This window comes from Pleurodeles waltl, chromosome 7 (genome assembly GCF_031143425.1).
Source record: "Pleurodeles waltl isolate 20211129_DDA chromosome 7, aPleWal1.hap1.20221129, whole genome shotgun sequence".
Lineage (NCBI taxonomy): Eukaryota > Metazoa > Chordata > Amphibia > Caudata > Salamandridae > Pleurodeles > Pleurodeles waltl.
This window is the reverse complement of record NC_090446.1, coordinates 112,861,445-112,875,859: the sequence shown is the minus strand read 5'-3', so window position 1 is coordinate 112,875,859 and position 14,415 is coordinate 112,861,445. Positions and strand designations below refer to the sequence as shown.

Here is a 14,415-nt window from a genome sequence, read left to right as displayed (position 1 = left end):
ACAACTAGACACCCAGTTGCTAACAATTGGCTACATAGGTTGGGAAGGGGGTAGCAGGGAGCCACCAGCTGAGACTCCGGAGGAAATTGTTTCTTTTACAGGAACAGGGCTGCTAGTCTAGGTTTCATAATGCGTATGCCTGTTATTTGTTGCTTCCTGGCAACTACGCAGCAGCTCGTCAGAGGAGTTTTTTTTTTGCTTTGGGTGGGGGGGGGAGGGGGGGGGGTTGCAAGTATGAACACATTTCTGAAACTCTTTTGAACTGCAAAGACATCATCTAATCCTCTCTGTTTTGACCTTTCGTTCAGTTTCAGTTTCTCCCTTCTGGTCGGTCAGGCCATTTTGGTTCTTGCCACCCTGTTTTAAAACCGCCCTCTATAAGTTGGGCAGACATAACAACATGTTCATACTATGGTTAATGGTGGGTGAAATCCCTTATTTTAAAGAAGGGAAACTTGACATTAGATACACTGTTTTTATTAAAACGAACTATTCATTATATATAATCGAGTTGGAGGGACTGTTATTACTTTATGAAAGAAACCTCCAAGTTTTTTGCACCAGAAACTACAACTAACGCCATAGGTGACAAGAGACAAGGAAGCAGGAGCTAAAAAACTGTTTAAAAGAAAATGGATTTAAAAAATAAAAAAAATAAACACACTACAACTTTTTAAGCATAAACTTTTTCCCTCCCTATACTGCCAGCAACCTGACTGGTCTTTCCCCAAACAGAACACTCTATGAATGCCTTTGTTCTGTTTCTTTAAGGTGGCACTTCACCTCCCCATGTCTCAGAACCTGTCTCGTTACAGCTTCTGCACTCTGCCAATCGAAGCTACCTTCTCAGTACTTCTAAGTTTGGGTACTCTGAACAACTAGCAGTCATTCACTGGATTGCCCTAGGGTACAAAGCTGAATCCTCCCTTTTCAGCATGCAAGTCCGCCCTCTACACCATCTTAAGCCTAAAGGACCCACGTGGTTTAATCATCACGGAGTATGCTTACTAAAGTTCTGCATCAGAGACTGCCACCACCCGGTCTTGACTGTAAAAACATAACTAATGAATGAATGTATCCAGGTAAAACTGGCAGTTGCAAGCCTACATCCAAACGTCAGTGGTGGGGCTGTAATGGCACAAGAGCACCTCCAAAACCATTAATTCCTTCACTAAATAGTAGGAAAGTGTCATTGGGGCAGCGGTGCAAATTCCGATTTACTTGACGTTAATGGGTGAGTACATCAACATGTTTTGGCTGTTAAAGCACCCTTGATCGTGATTGGTGTGTATTTTTTCTGGCTCAATTTGAAGGTCTGTCATTTAAATGGTCTCGAAGCTGCCATTCTTTTTCAGACTAAGGGCATGGTGGCAACAGGGCTCCTATCATCTTCACATTAAAATCAATGACTTCCGGGGACAGAAATATCTTTGGTTAAAATTGTTAAAAATATATTGTTCACGATCTGGAGTGTGATCAAACGTTTGCAAAGAGTGAACACGAGCTAAAAGAGGAATGATCATGTTCATTGGTGCACCTATGGCTTACGTAGCCCGTACATGACTACAAACAAAGATTACAATAGAGTTAAGATATTGCCCAGAGAACCTGCAGGGTTTGCCAATTCCTGTACATTCTCTGTTTGACCACAAAGCGCGTCTTAAGTGAAATGGACATAATTTACAACCAGAGCTGATAACTTGACCGTGCATAGGTCAGGTATCACACAGGCACCGTAGGACTTCACTTCTAACCAGTACCCGCTTCCAGAAGGGAAAAACCCATGCCAACATTACTTGTTGGTATTTTTAACTGTAAAGATATACCCAAAGTGACTCACAGCAAGTTGCTATTGTACTGCAAACAAATGTAAATATTAGCAGCAGGTCTCCAGCACTTTTAAGAGCTCCACTGACTAGCTTCCTCAAAGAGGAGAGGAGGCCTGCCCACTTCACTGGGATTATGACCACATTCCAAAGATCTTTTATATTCTGCAGGCCCGCCATGTTTTCTTACCCGCTGTCAGCCTCATACTGAAAAGAGTCTGCAGAAAACTGATCACTATGCAAAGAAGCCCTACCCTCACTAAAGCAGGCTACAATAGAACTCACTCAACAATGTAGGCTACTTGAGAGGTGATGCTCTTCGGCAAGAACACTATCTGTATGAAAAAGAAGGTGTCTATATGTTTCATATCCCTTCTTTTTTCATTCTTGTGTGAAGCAATCCCACTACCTTGCCCTATTTCTAGGACCAACTATCCTCGGTCCTACAAGGTATGAACCACGACCCAGGAGCAGACTGCTGCAGTGGGTAACTAAGTATTTGAAAGCCTAGTAGAAGAACCGTAAACTGACAGACTGCAGGCTTCCTTTCCTTTCTTGGTTTGGCTCCTCCCTGGAGCATGGAATAAGTGTTCTTCCTACTGTTCGTTCTTCCTTTTCTTTTTTGCATTTTATAAGCGTTTTAGTATTATTCCTGGATGTGCAATGTGCTTTCCTACTTTCAATATGGTCTTTTACGTTGTGTTCACCCTATGTGCCGCCTCTATTGGCACGTTAATTACACCCACAACTGTACTACTCTTTGCCACACCACTCCAACTAATGCCACACTACTAACTTTTAGCCCTGCTTAACAGCTGCTACACAACATGGCTAAAATACATTGGCAAAGCCAATAGCTATCACACAGTTGAGACATATTTGGCTTTGCCATTGCTTCTTTTAATCCAAAAGAAGTCATTTTTTATTTATAAATACTTACAACAGTATGGAGTAACATACTCTCACCTCTTAGCCAGATCCTTGGAACACTACAATTCTACTTAGTGAGCTGCCAAAAAACAGATGAGTACAGAGCTGCAGACTGTTCCTACACCTCAAGAGAAACCCCATACATACAGCGTCTCTCGAAAGTGGACGTAAAAATCTGCACAGCTCTCTCATGCCAGAAAACAGTACTGTACTGTACCATTTCATACATACAGAAAAATATGTGCCTGTTGGTTAGTCAATACTAAATGTCTTGTGAAAGAACAATCAAATCTCCCTTCTCTGCGTGGGAGTGTCCAGTTATATATCTGTAGCAAATGTTGTGGTTAAAATAAAATGGCAGCTTGGATGAGGTGAACAAAGGAAATTGTTTGATATGGAGAATGTTTTTTTTTTTTTTAAGTTGCCTATGGTCCATGTCTGATGTTATGTGAAGAAAAAGTGTACCACTGCTTAGCTGCATATAGTTATGTAGTAGGAGCCTTTCTTTCACATAAGCGTGGAAAGGAGTAAGGGGTGGCATACGTGGCACCAGGATGTCAGTAACTACTGCAAGGAAACAATCCACCTCACGCGGCATGCACCTTGGCAGCTAAATATTTTAAAATATTCCTTGTGATACAAAAAATGAGCACGGAACACAATCTGTTTGCCAAGTTTTCATCTGGTGGTGTTTGCAAGTTGACTGCAACGTCATTTGCAGCTGTGTGCTGCTCAAAGAGGTGTGCCTAAATAAGGTCAAGGAGTATATTCTCAAGCAATGGCCTTGAGAGCAGATTGTATGTGGATACGTTCATACATTATTTATGCTGAGAAGAATGAATAGATAGTATGACAGATAATTTGTGGTTTAGAACTGTTCATCCCAGGAGCATCCACTATAAAATAATTAGTCTTGGCCATAAGAGACAAATTTGGTTGTCAATAAAGAAGATAGATTTTGTGGGTGCAGAAGTAGCTAAGTTTGAAAGTGACCAAAGTCTGAGGTCTTTGGTTAGTTCATCTGAAGTTTCTTTAACCCCCTGGGTGCCCGGTACAAGCTGTTCTCGTCCTCGGTTCCCATGTGTGGGGACGAGACCAGCTCATCCTGCACCCGGCCCCCGTGGGCCTCCCACACACAACTCCTCCCCCACACCCCAAACAGGGATGGGAGGGGAATTGCTTCCCCTTCCACCCCTAACTACCACCAATCTGATGACTTCAGCACGCTCATAGCATTCCGACGTCATCAAGTGCTGCTGGGGATGCGCTGGAAGCCATCTGCTTCCAGCACGTTTGGAAAGAGGACGTCCTTGAGGTAGGTCATTCTCCTGGGGAGTTAGTTGGGGTGGGGGGCGGGGCAGGCAGATGGAAAGGAGAGTTTTTCCTTTCCCCCGTGCCTGTTTTCAATAGATCACTGCTCCACGAACGCGGGTGAGGCCTGTGATTGTGGAGCAGGAATCCACCACTAGGCACCATGTACGTTCTTTTTGTTTATTTTTTAGGAGCGACCCCTTAAACAAGGGTCGCTCCCCTGAGGGCATTATGATATCTGTATTTCGGTCCCCCTGGGGGCTGGATCAGCATCAAAACCTACTAGGAAGCAGGGATTATGTTTATTGTAATGTTTTAGGTCAGCAGTTACTGCCCTGGGGGGGCAACATTCAACCCTCCCCCCTAACAGGCCGCTAGATCTGCCATGTTTTCAGCTGATCTCACCCCTTGGGGGGGGGCAGACCGGCCCATTCTTTTTTAGGCCCATCTACCGGAGCCACCAAGACGCCAGGGATTTTTTTTTTCCCCCATTCTTTTTTGTGTTGGGGAAGGGGTGGTGTTTGGGCACCCCCTTTGGCAAGGGTCACCCCCCCTCCCCACAAAGGGGCACAGACGTTTTGGTCAAGGGGAGGCAGATCGGCATATTTTTGTTAGGCCCATGTTGGGGGGACGGGGGAAAGAGTTCCCCCGCCACCCTTTTTGGCAAGGGTCACCCCTTCAAAGGGGGCACAGAACTGGTGGCCATTTCTACCCCCCCTTGGAGCCAGACTGGCCTATTTTTTGTAGGCTTATCTGCCCAGAAGGGGCACAGAATCCACTTAGGAACCAAGGAAATTGTCTAAATGCTTGGTGGCTGGATGTTTGGCAACTCGCGAAGTATTTAAATTTGTGATTATAACAGTTTATTTCTCATTTTTGTTCTAGTTCAAAGCTTTTGCTTCCTTTGCTGTGGCTCCTTGCGGTTTTGGCAGTGATTGACCTGCTGTTTGCATAGTTGCAAGTTTTAAGTAAGTAAAAACAATTTACTCCAAAGGAGTATTGTTGCCATGCATGAATGACATGTTTGTATGTGGTGTACTTAATGCAGGATTGTGTCTGAAATCGTCCTTAGGTTTGTGCACAATGATATTTGTGTTGTCTTATGTCTAATTTGCTTTTCTTTTTAGTGGGATATCATTGGCGACTGATGTGTCTGTGCAGAGTAGTTGCTGGTGAGTCTAGTTTTTTCAGGCTAGTGAGTGGTATAGTTTTTCAGTACATAACTCTTTGTGATGAAGCCACACTTTGTTTATTAGTTATTTTAAACAGTGCTGGTTGTTGTTGGCACATTTCTCAAGCTACACTTCTTCGAAAGGATCACGGCTAGCCGCAGAGTGACTGTTCAGCAGGTTGTTGCCATGCTTTTTGAGTCGTCTTCTGACCATAAATACGATACTGGCTGTATGTGAGACAGAGGATGAATTGAGAGATTCTGGCAGTGAGTTTTCTGTCCAAGAGAAATCTTCTGATGAGGAAGCCACTCTCAGTGCAGATGAAGGGCCTGTTTTAGAGGTTGACACTGATGTGCCAATAGTGCAGCAGACTGGGGCTTAAAGGTTTCCCACTGGAAGACCTTGCACCTGGGTTGCCCCAAGGATGGAACAGCCACAGGTGCCTGCTTTTACTGGTCTCCCAGGGTGTAGAGTGGATACGGAAAACTTTTTGTCTGTCAATGTCTTTCAGTTGTTTATGGACAATGTATTTTTGGAAGAGATTGTTGAGCAGCCTAATTTGTATGTGGAGCAGTATTTGAGGGACAACACTGCCAGACTTGGGCCTCAGTCTAGAGCTACCCAGTGGATTCCCACAAATCTGGAAGAGTTAAAAACGTTCCTGGGTTTGACTTTTTTGGTGGGGTTGATAAGGAAGCCGTCACTGGCCTCTTATTGGTCTACTAGTCCCTTGATGGTAACAGCTATTTTTCCTGCAACAATGACTCAATCATTATTTGCTTCTTCTTCAGATGCTGCATTTTGTTGACAATGCTTTAGCCCTGCCACGAGATCTTTAAGATTAAGCCTGTCCTCGATCGTTTTGTAGATCGGTTTTCAGAGGTCTATGTTCCAGGAAAAGAAATAGCCATAGATGAGTCTTTGGTCCTGTTCAAGGGGCGTTTGGTTTTTAAGCAAATACATTCCAAGCAAGAGGGCACAGTATGGAATTAAGATGTCTATGCTATCTGAAAGTAGTACAGGATATGTGTTTAATACCCAGGTCTACACTAGTAGGGATTTCAGTATAGAACCCCCTGGCTGTCTGTCCACTTTTGCAGTTAGTGAGAAAATTGTGTGGGAACTTGGTAGACTACTATTCAACTAAGACATAATTTGTATGTAGATAATTTCTACACTGGAGATCAGTTGTTCAAGGAATTGTTCAGAGTGGACACAGTTGCTTGTGGCACAATCCGTTGTAACTGAAAAGGCTATCCAAGGGAGCTTGTCTGTAAAACAAAATTGAGGAGACAGTGCAGTGCCTTGCATAATAATGAGCTGCTAGCTCTGAAATTTGCACACAGGAGGGATGTGTACATGCTGGAACTACCACCAATGATGAGAGTACTTCCCCTGTGACTGTTTGGGGTTAGTTTGCAGAAGGGTGCAAACCTGCCTGCATTTTGGACTACAATAAGCACATGGCTGGTGTTGTTAGAGTAGATCAGAGGTTGGAACCTTACACTCTTCTGAAGTCTTATGTGTGATATAACAAGTTGGCCATCCATTTGTTTATTTGGCAACTTTTAATGCTTCTATTGTGTTCAAGAATTGCTCCCCTGAGTCAAAGATGAAATCTGTTAAAATTTGGTGATGGGAGTGCCTTATTGTGGTGGAACAGGCAAGAGTTCCTAGAGTAGCAGTGGTGGGGGTTGTGGCTAGATTGAAAGATGGCCACTTTCCTGATCAAGTTCCTCCCACTCCCAAAAGAGACTTGCACACTAAGAAATATAGTCTGTGCCTAAAGAGGTATCCGGAGGAAAGGCCGGATGTACTGCCACAACTGTCCTTCAAAGCCTGAGCTGTGTGTAGCTGGCTGTTTCAGGAGTTACCACACCCAGAAGAATTACTGGGAACTACTGGGAGCGTAAACTGCCTGTTTTATGTTTTCACATGTTCAGAGGTTGGCATTACTGTCATGTATTCAGTTAGAGCTTTTGTGTTTGTAGTCGTATACTTATTTATAAATCAGTTTGTTGTTTCTTTGTTGTTTAAAAAGACAAAGTGATGGCGGTGTGCATGGAGTGGCTCTTGGCTGGCAGTCTGCGTGGAGTGGCTCTTGGCTGGCGGTGTAAATAATGACTTGCTATTGGCCACTGCAACACACTGCCAGTCAAACCCCAGTCCAAACACTCCCATCAGCTGGTGTGACTGCTGTATCAGGCATGTGGGCTTATGAAATTGAAGGTCCCTTGAATGGCACTGTCTGTTGATGCGAGTGTTGTAATGTGCTGGGCCCGCGGCTGGCGGCGTGAATGGTCTTGTGCATGTCATGTATTAAAGGTGTGTGAATGGACTGTAAAGCGGTTGGTGCCTTGACGCAGCTTTATAGCTCACAATCTGGGAGTCATTGGTTCCGCTTTTTGGCCCTTTCAGTTATTAACAGTGCATTTCATTTTTGTGAAATCTCTTGTTAATAAAATTTGATCTACTAAACCATCACTCACCCTCGTGCCAAACCAACCAGTAATTGTGGTAAAAATATCAAAACCTGCTCTGCTGTAATCAGGCATCACAGCACAACTAAGACATGTTAGGAGTCTCGGTAGGACCTTGATCATTAAGCATGCCACCAACTTGGCTGGTGGGTGAGGGGTCTTTTTAACATAACCTAAGTGTGTTTCTTTTCACAATTTTAGTGTTTGGGACATCACAAGAATGTGGATACATCAAAATGATCTGTTACGAAATTACCTATTTTTCTTGAGGGAGAGTTATGGGCATCTGCTTTTTTGGTCCTGGGTGTGGCCACCTGTTTGACCTGGTGGATTGTAATGTTGTCGGAGACAACATGGAAGGATGCATCTTATCATCAACCTGCCCTGCAAGATGTTGCTAAGCAATATCAAGCAAGGATGAGAAATCATAAAACAGTCAAGAGATGAACAAGACTCCAGGACTGTTTAGTCAGAACGTTAGAGGGACTGGAGAGACAAAATATTACGATGGTAAACGTCACGTAAACGTGGTTGGAACCCCCAGATTATTGAATATAGAAAGGCTGGAGCTTAATTGTGTTTGTGTTATAGAACCTGAACTCCCATCGATTTAGAAAAATAGAAAGTTGGGGTGTAGAACGGTGGATCATCATAATGATTTCTTTGAACAGAATTGGTGGAATGGTTGATCTAGAAGGTACTACCGAGAAACGATGCTGTCTAAAACGTAGCTTACAGTCACGGTCCAATGAATATGTACTAAATTTACTTCTCCTTGTGAGAACGTGCATGAGGATAATTAAACGGTTTTTGACGGTTATGTTTCTTGGACTGATAGTTGGAAGGTTTGACTGTCAAAGAGGGAGGGTGAGTAGCGTTGGGAATAAGGAGAGCACGTTGCGAGGGACGCGGACTGTGTGAAATGGACTGAAACGTACGCGTGGGTAACTTTTCCGGCAGTTGGGTTTGAATTTAGATGATCTATTGGAGGTGCACACAACTTTCAAACCTGCTCCTGAATGCATACCGGCGAACACCGAGTCAGTGTTTTTATTTGCATAATATATACATAAAACGTAGGGAAGAACAGCACCAACCATCACGCATAAAAGCAAAGTGGTCTAACCCATCTCCGATTTTTAAACAGCCACCCACGACCTCATCTTACTCTCAGATTTGACAGTAGTGTACTATCACAAGTTCACAGCCTCACCTTCTCCACTACAACACTCCTTAAAACCGTGAAAAACACACTTGCATGACTGCCCCAAATACGGTAAGCCACATTTTCGTCCCACCATACAACAGTCTTTTTTCTCTCAAATTCAGAAACATAAATAAAATCTCATTGCCTCTAATGTAAATAAGATCATACGCAATTTTCCATATCAAGGAAGGCACGCTGCACATTTGCAAATAAAAAAAAACAAACACTTAAAAGAAGGATGAACAGTCAAGCCTCGTGATATATCACAGAGCAGCAGGTCACCCAACCCCCACACCATGCAGAAAAAGCCGGCAGTATCCCTTGGCTGATGCCCAGTCAAGCAAGTATATCTCACACCTTCCTCCTCATTTCATCCCCCACCCCCCTCGGAGAATCCCGCACCCTCTGCCCTCACCTTCTCCATGATGCTACTAAGCTCCTCTCTGTCGCCCACAGCAGCTGCCGCCGTTCTTCTCTGCTCCACGCGCCTTCTAGAAGTTACCAGAAGCTGACAGCTTTCCTTTCTCTACGGTCATTGGATAATCCTCTCTGCCAGTCTTCTCGCTGACGAAACAGATAGGCCGAGGAAACCGGCTACTCAAGATCCCGCCCCTAAAAGATGACATATTCCCCTCAAATGCCACAGGAAAAGAAGTTAGGCAGGCCCCGCCCACGATAGGAAAAGACTTCCTTAACTTCAGTACAGCAAGGTGTAAAACCGGTTTTCAACTGTTGGTGAAAGTGTCACACTATCTAACCAAAACAACTGATCTCCAACCTGACTTGAAATAAATATGTGAATTGGGTGTATGATAAATTTGTTTTAGCATTTTTCTGTTTAAAACTCAATCATTCTGTCAGTGGGCTTAGGCTGTGCTTAACAGATGTGTGCTCCTAATTAAATAACACGCCGTTTGGCGGAACCTGTAGTTCAGAGTGAGGTATGTGTTGCTGAAAAGTTTTTTTGTACCTATATTTGTATGGGAGAGATTGCATTACCCTCAAAAGGATATTTATTCCTTGTTGGGCCAGTGGCTGGCATGGAAAGAGAAGACGGACATGAAGGAGACAGAAGGGGCGTCTGGCGGCCATCTTCAACTAGAATTTCACTCCCAACGTAAGCAAACAAAAAAAGCAGCTGAATAATTTGTAAATCAGTATAGGGGGTCGCGCTATGATTTTTTTTCCTCAAAATTACAACATTATTTTCCGCCGTCATTTAAAAATAGTGGTAATACTACTTTCCCTTTTTCTCGCATAGATAACTGAACCCTCTTCAGTTAATACAAATTCATCTCGTCTTGTTAATGTTCGATCGGCTTGTACTCTCATTTGCGGCATTACTATTTTGTTTTGCCTTCGGCGGAATCCACGGGGGAGCATCGAACGGCAAAACCAAAATCTAGTTCAAAGCCGCTTTATTTTATCTTATGGTCTTCACATTTTCTAAAAAATATATGAAAAGTCTTTTGTAAAAATAGTACATTAATCATCTGCCCAATTCTAATAGGCCTTTCAGCTGCCAACTGTTTCTTCTTCCTTCGTGTCAGAAAGCCGTGCAAGTGATGGAGTGATCTTTCCGGGATCTGTAGCACCGCCCACTCGCTAGGCTCTTCTGGAATTTTCTCAGAGAGTTCAGTGGAGCCTGACGTGTTTAAGATGCCATTCTCAGTGGAGGACGAAGCCGTCCGTCAAATCTCATTCACCTATAAGAAATGAGACGTCAGGTCGCGCGTCAAACGGTGCTTGTTAAAGAGAGACTGACGTCATTAAGAGTTCTGACGCGGAGTGTGTTGGGTGGATGGATTGTGTGTATCTTGTTCAGGCGCTCTTTGTTGGTAGTGGAGCGCGTTTCATTGTGTCTCGGGTGCTGCTGCTGTCGTTGCATTTTTGCCTCCTATAGGCTCTCTCAAACGGGGTAGCTTGATGATGTAGTTTTTTTTCCCCAGTCGTCAATATAAAACGCCACTGACCCAGCGATGTTAATCCTGAAAGGATTTTGTTGCTCTGCAAGTGTACCTGCTCAGCATGTAAATTCAGTATCAAATAACATTTCAGAATTAAATATAAATCACATTAGGCTTCACAATAACGACTGACAATTATTATGATGGAAACCATGAGGGTTCATTGAAAATTTAAAGGCAATATGGAAAGTAGAAATCAGTTAGTCAGTTTTAAAGAGCCCATGCTGCTCACAATAAAATGCAGTGCATGAATGAGCAGAACAGAGCATAACTGAGCTCCAGCTTTGCCAAGTAGGACGCATCTTGTGTTAGTCTAGCATACTGTAAAATTCTCTATCACTGCAAGGTTCAAATTAATCATGCATGTCCGCTGAGCGCAAAGGATGGCATGATAGGTGGTTTCTTTTCGTTTCTCAGTGTATTGAAGACTTTGGCTCAGGAGGCTTTCCATAGCGAAGCAACTTAAGCTTCCCTGTTGAAAGTCTCCTATGCTAGGACTGCAGCATAACTTCTTGGGCTAAGACCCCCCCCCCCGGTTGCACATGTGTGAACATAACATAGTTTTTTTTAATGAATTGGCAGATTCATGGGCTATATGAGGGCCTGCAGGAGAGCAATAGTCTCATCTGCCAGTGCGACCTGTGCGTAGGTTGTACAGCTCCATTGACTAGTTTCAGATTCCAGGGCCCCTATTCTGCCAACTCCCAGGGCTATCAGAGTTGTATTGACCTGCGTCTTCCCTTTCTCTAAGCGCAGAACGCACAGGCTGATGATCCTGGACCCCAGTATGCTCTTCGAGGCCCAGTGATGCCTGCTCAGCTTATACAGAATGTTCCTCTACAACTTGGCATAACTCCCTGCTTCAAGCCTAGTTAAGAATTACACCTAAATATCTCCGGCACTGGAAGTAAGCAGTGTAAAACAAAAAACTGGCAGCACATCATCTGTGGGACACATGGCTGCATATATGACATAACTGATCATTCTGACAAATTTTTGTTAAAAAAGCTGTGTCTGACAGCAGGTGTCACACTTGATAAGGAACAACTTCCATGACATTGATTGCTAACATGGTTTATAATCAGTGCCACTGGAATCATGCAATTGTGTGCCTGCAGCGATTTTCGCATAATTATAGATTTCCTGCATTTGCCACATAATCCACCATCTGCTGCATAATCTGCTGATTTAGCCAAAAAAATTGTTTCAAGCTCAGATAGTTCAAAAGTTATTAAAAATGCAGCAACACGTGTTGCCACGCAGGGGAAGATCCTTTGCAAAGCTGGACTGGTCACCTGTATGTTGTTTATTGCTATATTTTGGTGTTCAACTGTATTAATGAGGTAGAGCCAATGCCCATACAGTATTACCAAGCTTAAAAGTGACGAAAGAATAAAGTAATACTATTACAAATTGTGTCGCGTTGTGCGAAATAATTTGGCATTTCTTGCAACATATTTTACTCAATTCTGCCACATAATGTGGCCCTCTCCTGTCCATAATTCCAGGGGCCCTGCTTATAGTCAATAAAAGGTGATGTAGCAGACACTTTAGTGCTGTCCCTCATGTCACAGTGATCATCTATATGTGACAGTTAATGCATTATGTTAACCAAAGTACCTTTGACTTGATTGTAGAGTGATGCACTGAGAAGTCATTTTGGTGTGCATTCATTTAGATTAATGACTTACATCCTTGTGCTATTGAAGTTTTATTAAATGTTTGAAGGATTAATCTGACATTATGTTATAGTTTAGACTCTAAGGGCCAGATGTAGGTAGAAAACATTTTGCGGGGTGCAAATTGCGAGTCCCAGCGACTCGCAATTTTCACCTCGCAACATGTTATGCAGAAAGGTGTCTCAGACACCTTCTGCGACTCGCTATGGGGTCGCAAAGACCCACCTCATAAATATTTATGAGGTGGGTCGCAGTTTGCGACCCCATAGCGAGTCTAGGCACTCACGGGAATGGTGGCCTGCTGGAGACAGCAGACCACCATGTCCATGACTGCTTTGAAATAAAGCAGTTTTTTTTTTCTTTGCAGCCCGTTTTCCTTTAAGGAAAACGAGCTGCAAATAGAAAAAATACCGAAACCTTTTAGTTTAGTTTTTTTTTCAGAGTAGGCAGTGGTCCATAGGACCACTGCCTGCTCTGAAAAAATATTATTGTGAGCATTCACAAAGGGGAAGGGGTCCCATGGGGACCCCTTCCCGATTGCGAATGAGTTACCATCCACTTCAAGTGGATGGTAACTGCGAGTTGATTTGCGACCGCTTTCGCGGTCACCAATCAACTCTACATAGCGGTGCGACTCGCAAATAGGAAGGGAACACCCCTTCCTATTTGCGAGTCTGAAACACATTTTGCGAGTCGGTACCGACTCGCAATATGTGTTTCTGCATCGTGTGAGGGCATTTGCGCCTCGCAAACGGCGTTTTTTGCCGTTTGCGAGGCGCTAATGCCTTCCTACATCTGGCCCCTAGTCTGTATTGAAACAATATTAAATTTCTAATAATGCTTTATATAATTGTTCAAAAATAGAGAAATGTAGATTGACGTTATTGTCAACACCAGGACAGTGCTCGCTCTACGGGCAGCATAATGCAAAATGACAAACCTTATGCAATGTAATAATTCATGCATTATGTGTTGATATTGTATATTAACCTTTTGCATTGCAGGTATTTATCTTGAAATGTCATTAATGCTGTTTATAATGTATTGTTCATTTTCAAGGCCTTGCTGCAAGAATACAGGGTGTGGTTAGGGTGTGGTCCCTATTCTGAGCCTTTCTAGAGCCTTTCCTGCAGCCTGGCTCGGTGTGGCATGTGGGCGGGGCTTGGGTCTATTTAAGGGACCCAGCCCAGCTCCACGTTCTCACTCTTCAGAGGTCCCGGTGCAGAGCAGCAGCATTTCCCTGAACTCCTGTTCCAGAGGCCTACTTAGGCATTTACCTGGCCATGTCCTCATTATTTTGCTGATCTTCAAGCAGGGCGGTAAGGCGGAGGTCGGGGTAGGCCCCCGACTCATTTTCTAGAAGCATTTGAGTTTTGGCCTTGTGATTTACAGTGTGCGCAATTCATTCTTGGCAATTAACCCTTGCAGTTTGGATCGGCAGAGGGCGAGATCATTTTGAGGCATTTGAATCTTGATGGTTGAATCGACAACACTTTACACAATTCATTCTTGGCAATTAACCCTTGCAGTTCAGATTGGCAGAGCGCGCAGTCATTTCAGGTATTTGAGTCTTGATGCGCAGTCTGGCAATAAGGTGCGCAATAATTTCTGGGCAATTGAATCTTGAAACTCAGACCAAACAGAGTGTGATCTTTCTAGACAAAACAAGTTTAGTCAGTTTACCTCTTCTACAGTATCATTCATGAATCCTATAGCAGTTAATTCTTTGGGAACAATGTACTCATTGATTCTTGTTATGATGTAATTGCTATTCTAAGGACTAACTTGAGAGAGTTCAATGTTCAGAGTATATGATTATAAAAATAAGTCATTTTGAAAACGC

At 43.4% G+C, this 14,415-nt stretch overlaps 1 protein-coding gene across 1 annotated transcript in view; it reads right to left on the bottom strand.

Moving 5' to 3' along the window:
• Nucleotides 1–9,472, bottom strand: part of STIP1 (stress induced phosphoprotein 1) — a 275,508-nt gene extending 266,036 nt beyond the window's left edge. Inside the window, exon 1 of the mRNA XM_069243209.1 lies at nt 9,342–9,472. Coding sequence (XP_069099310.1) covers nt 9,342–9,350 — 9 coding nt within the window. The 5' untranslated portion in view covers nt 9,351–9,472. The remainder of the gene's footprint in view (nt 1–9,341) is intronic.
• Nucleotides 9,473–14,415: the final 4,943 nt, after the last annotated feature.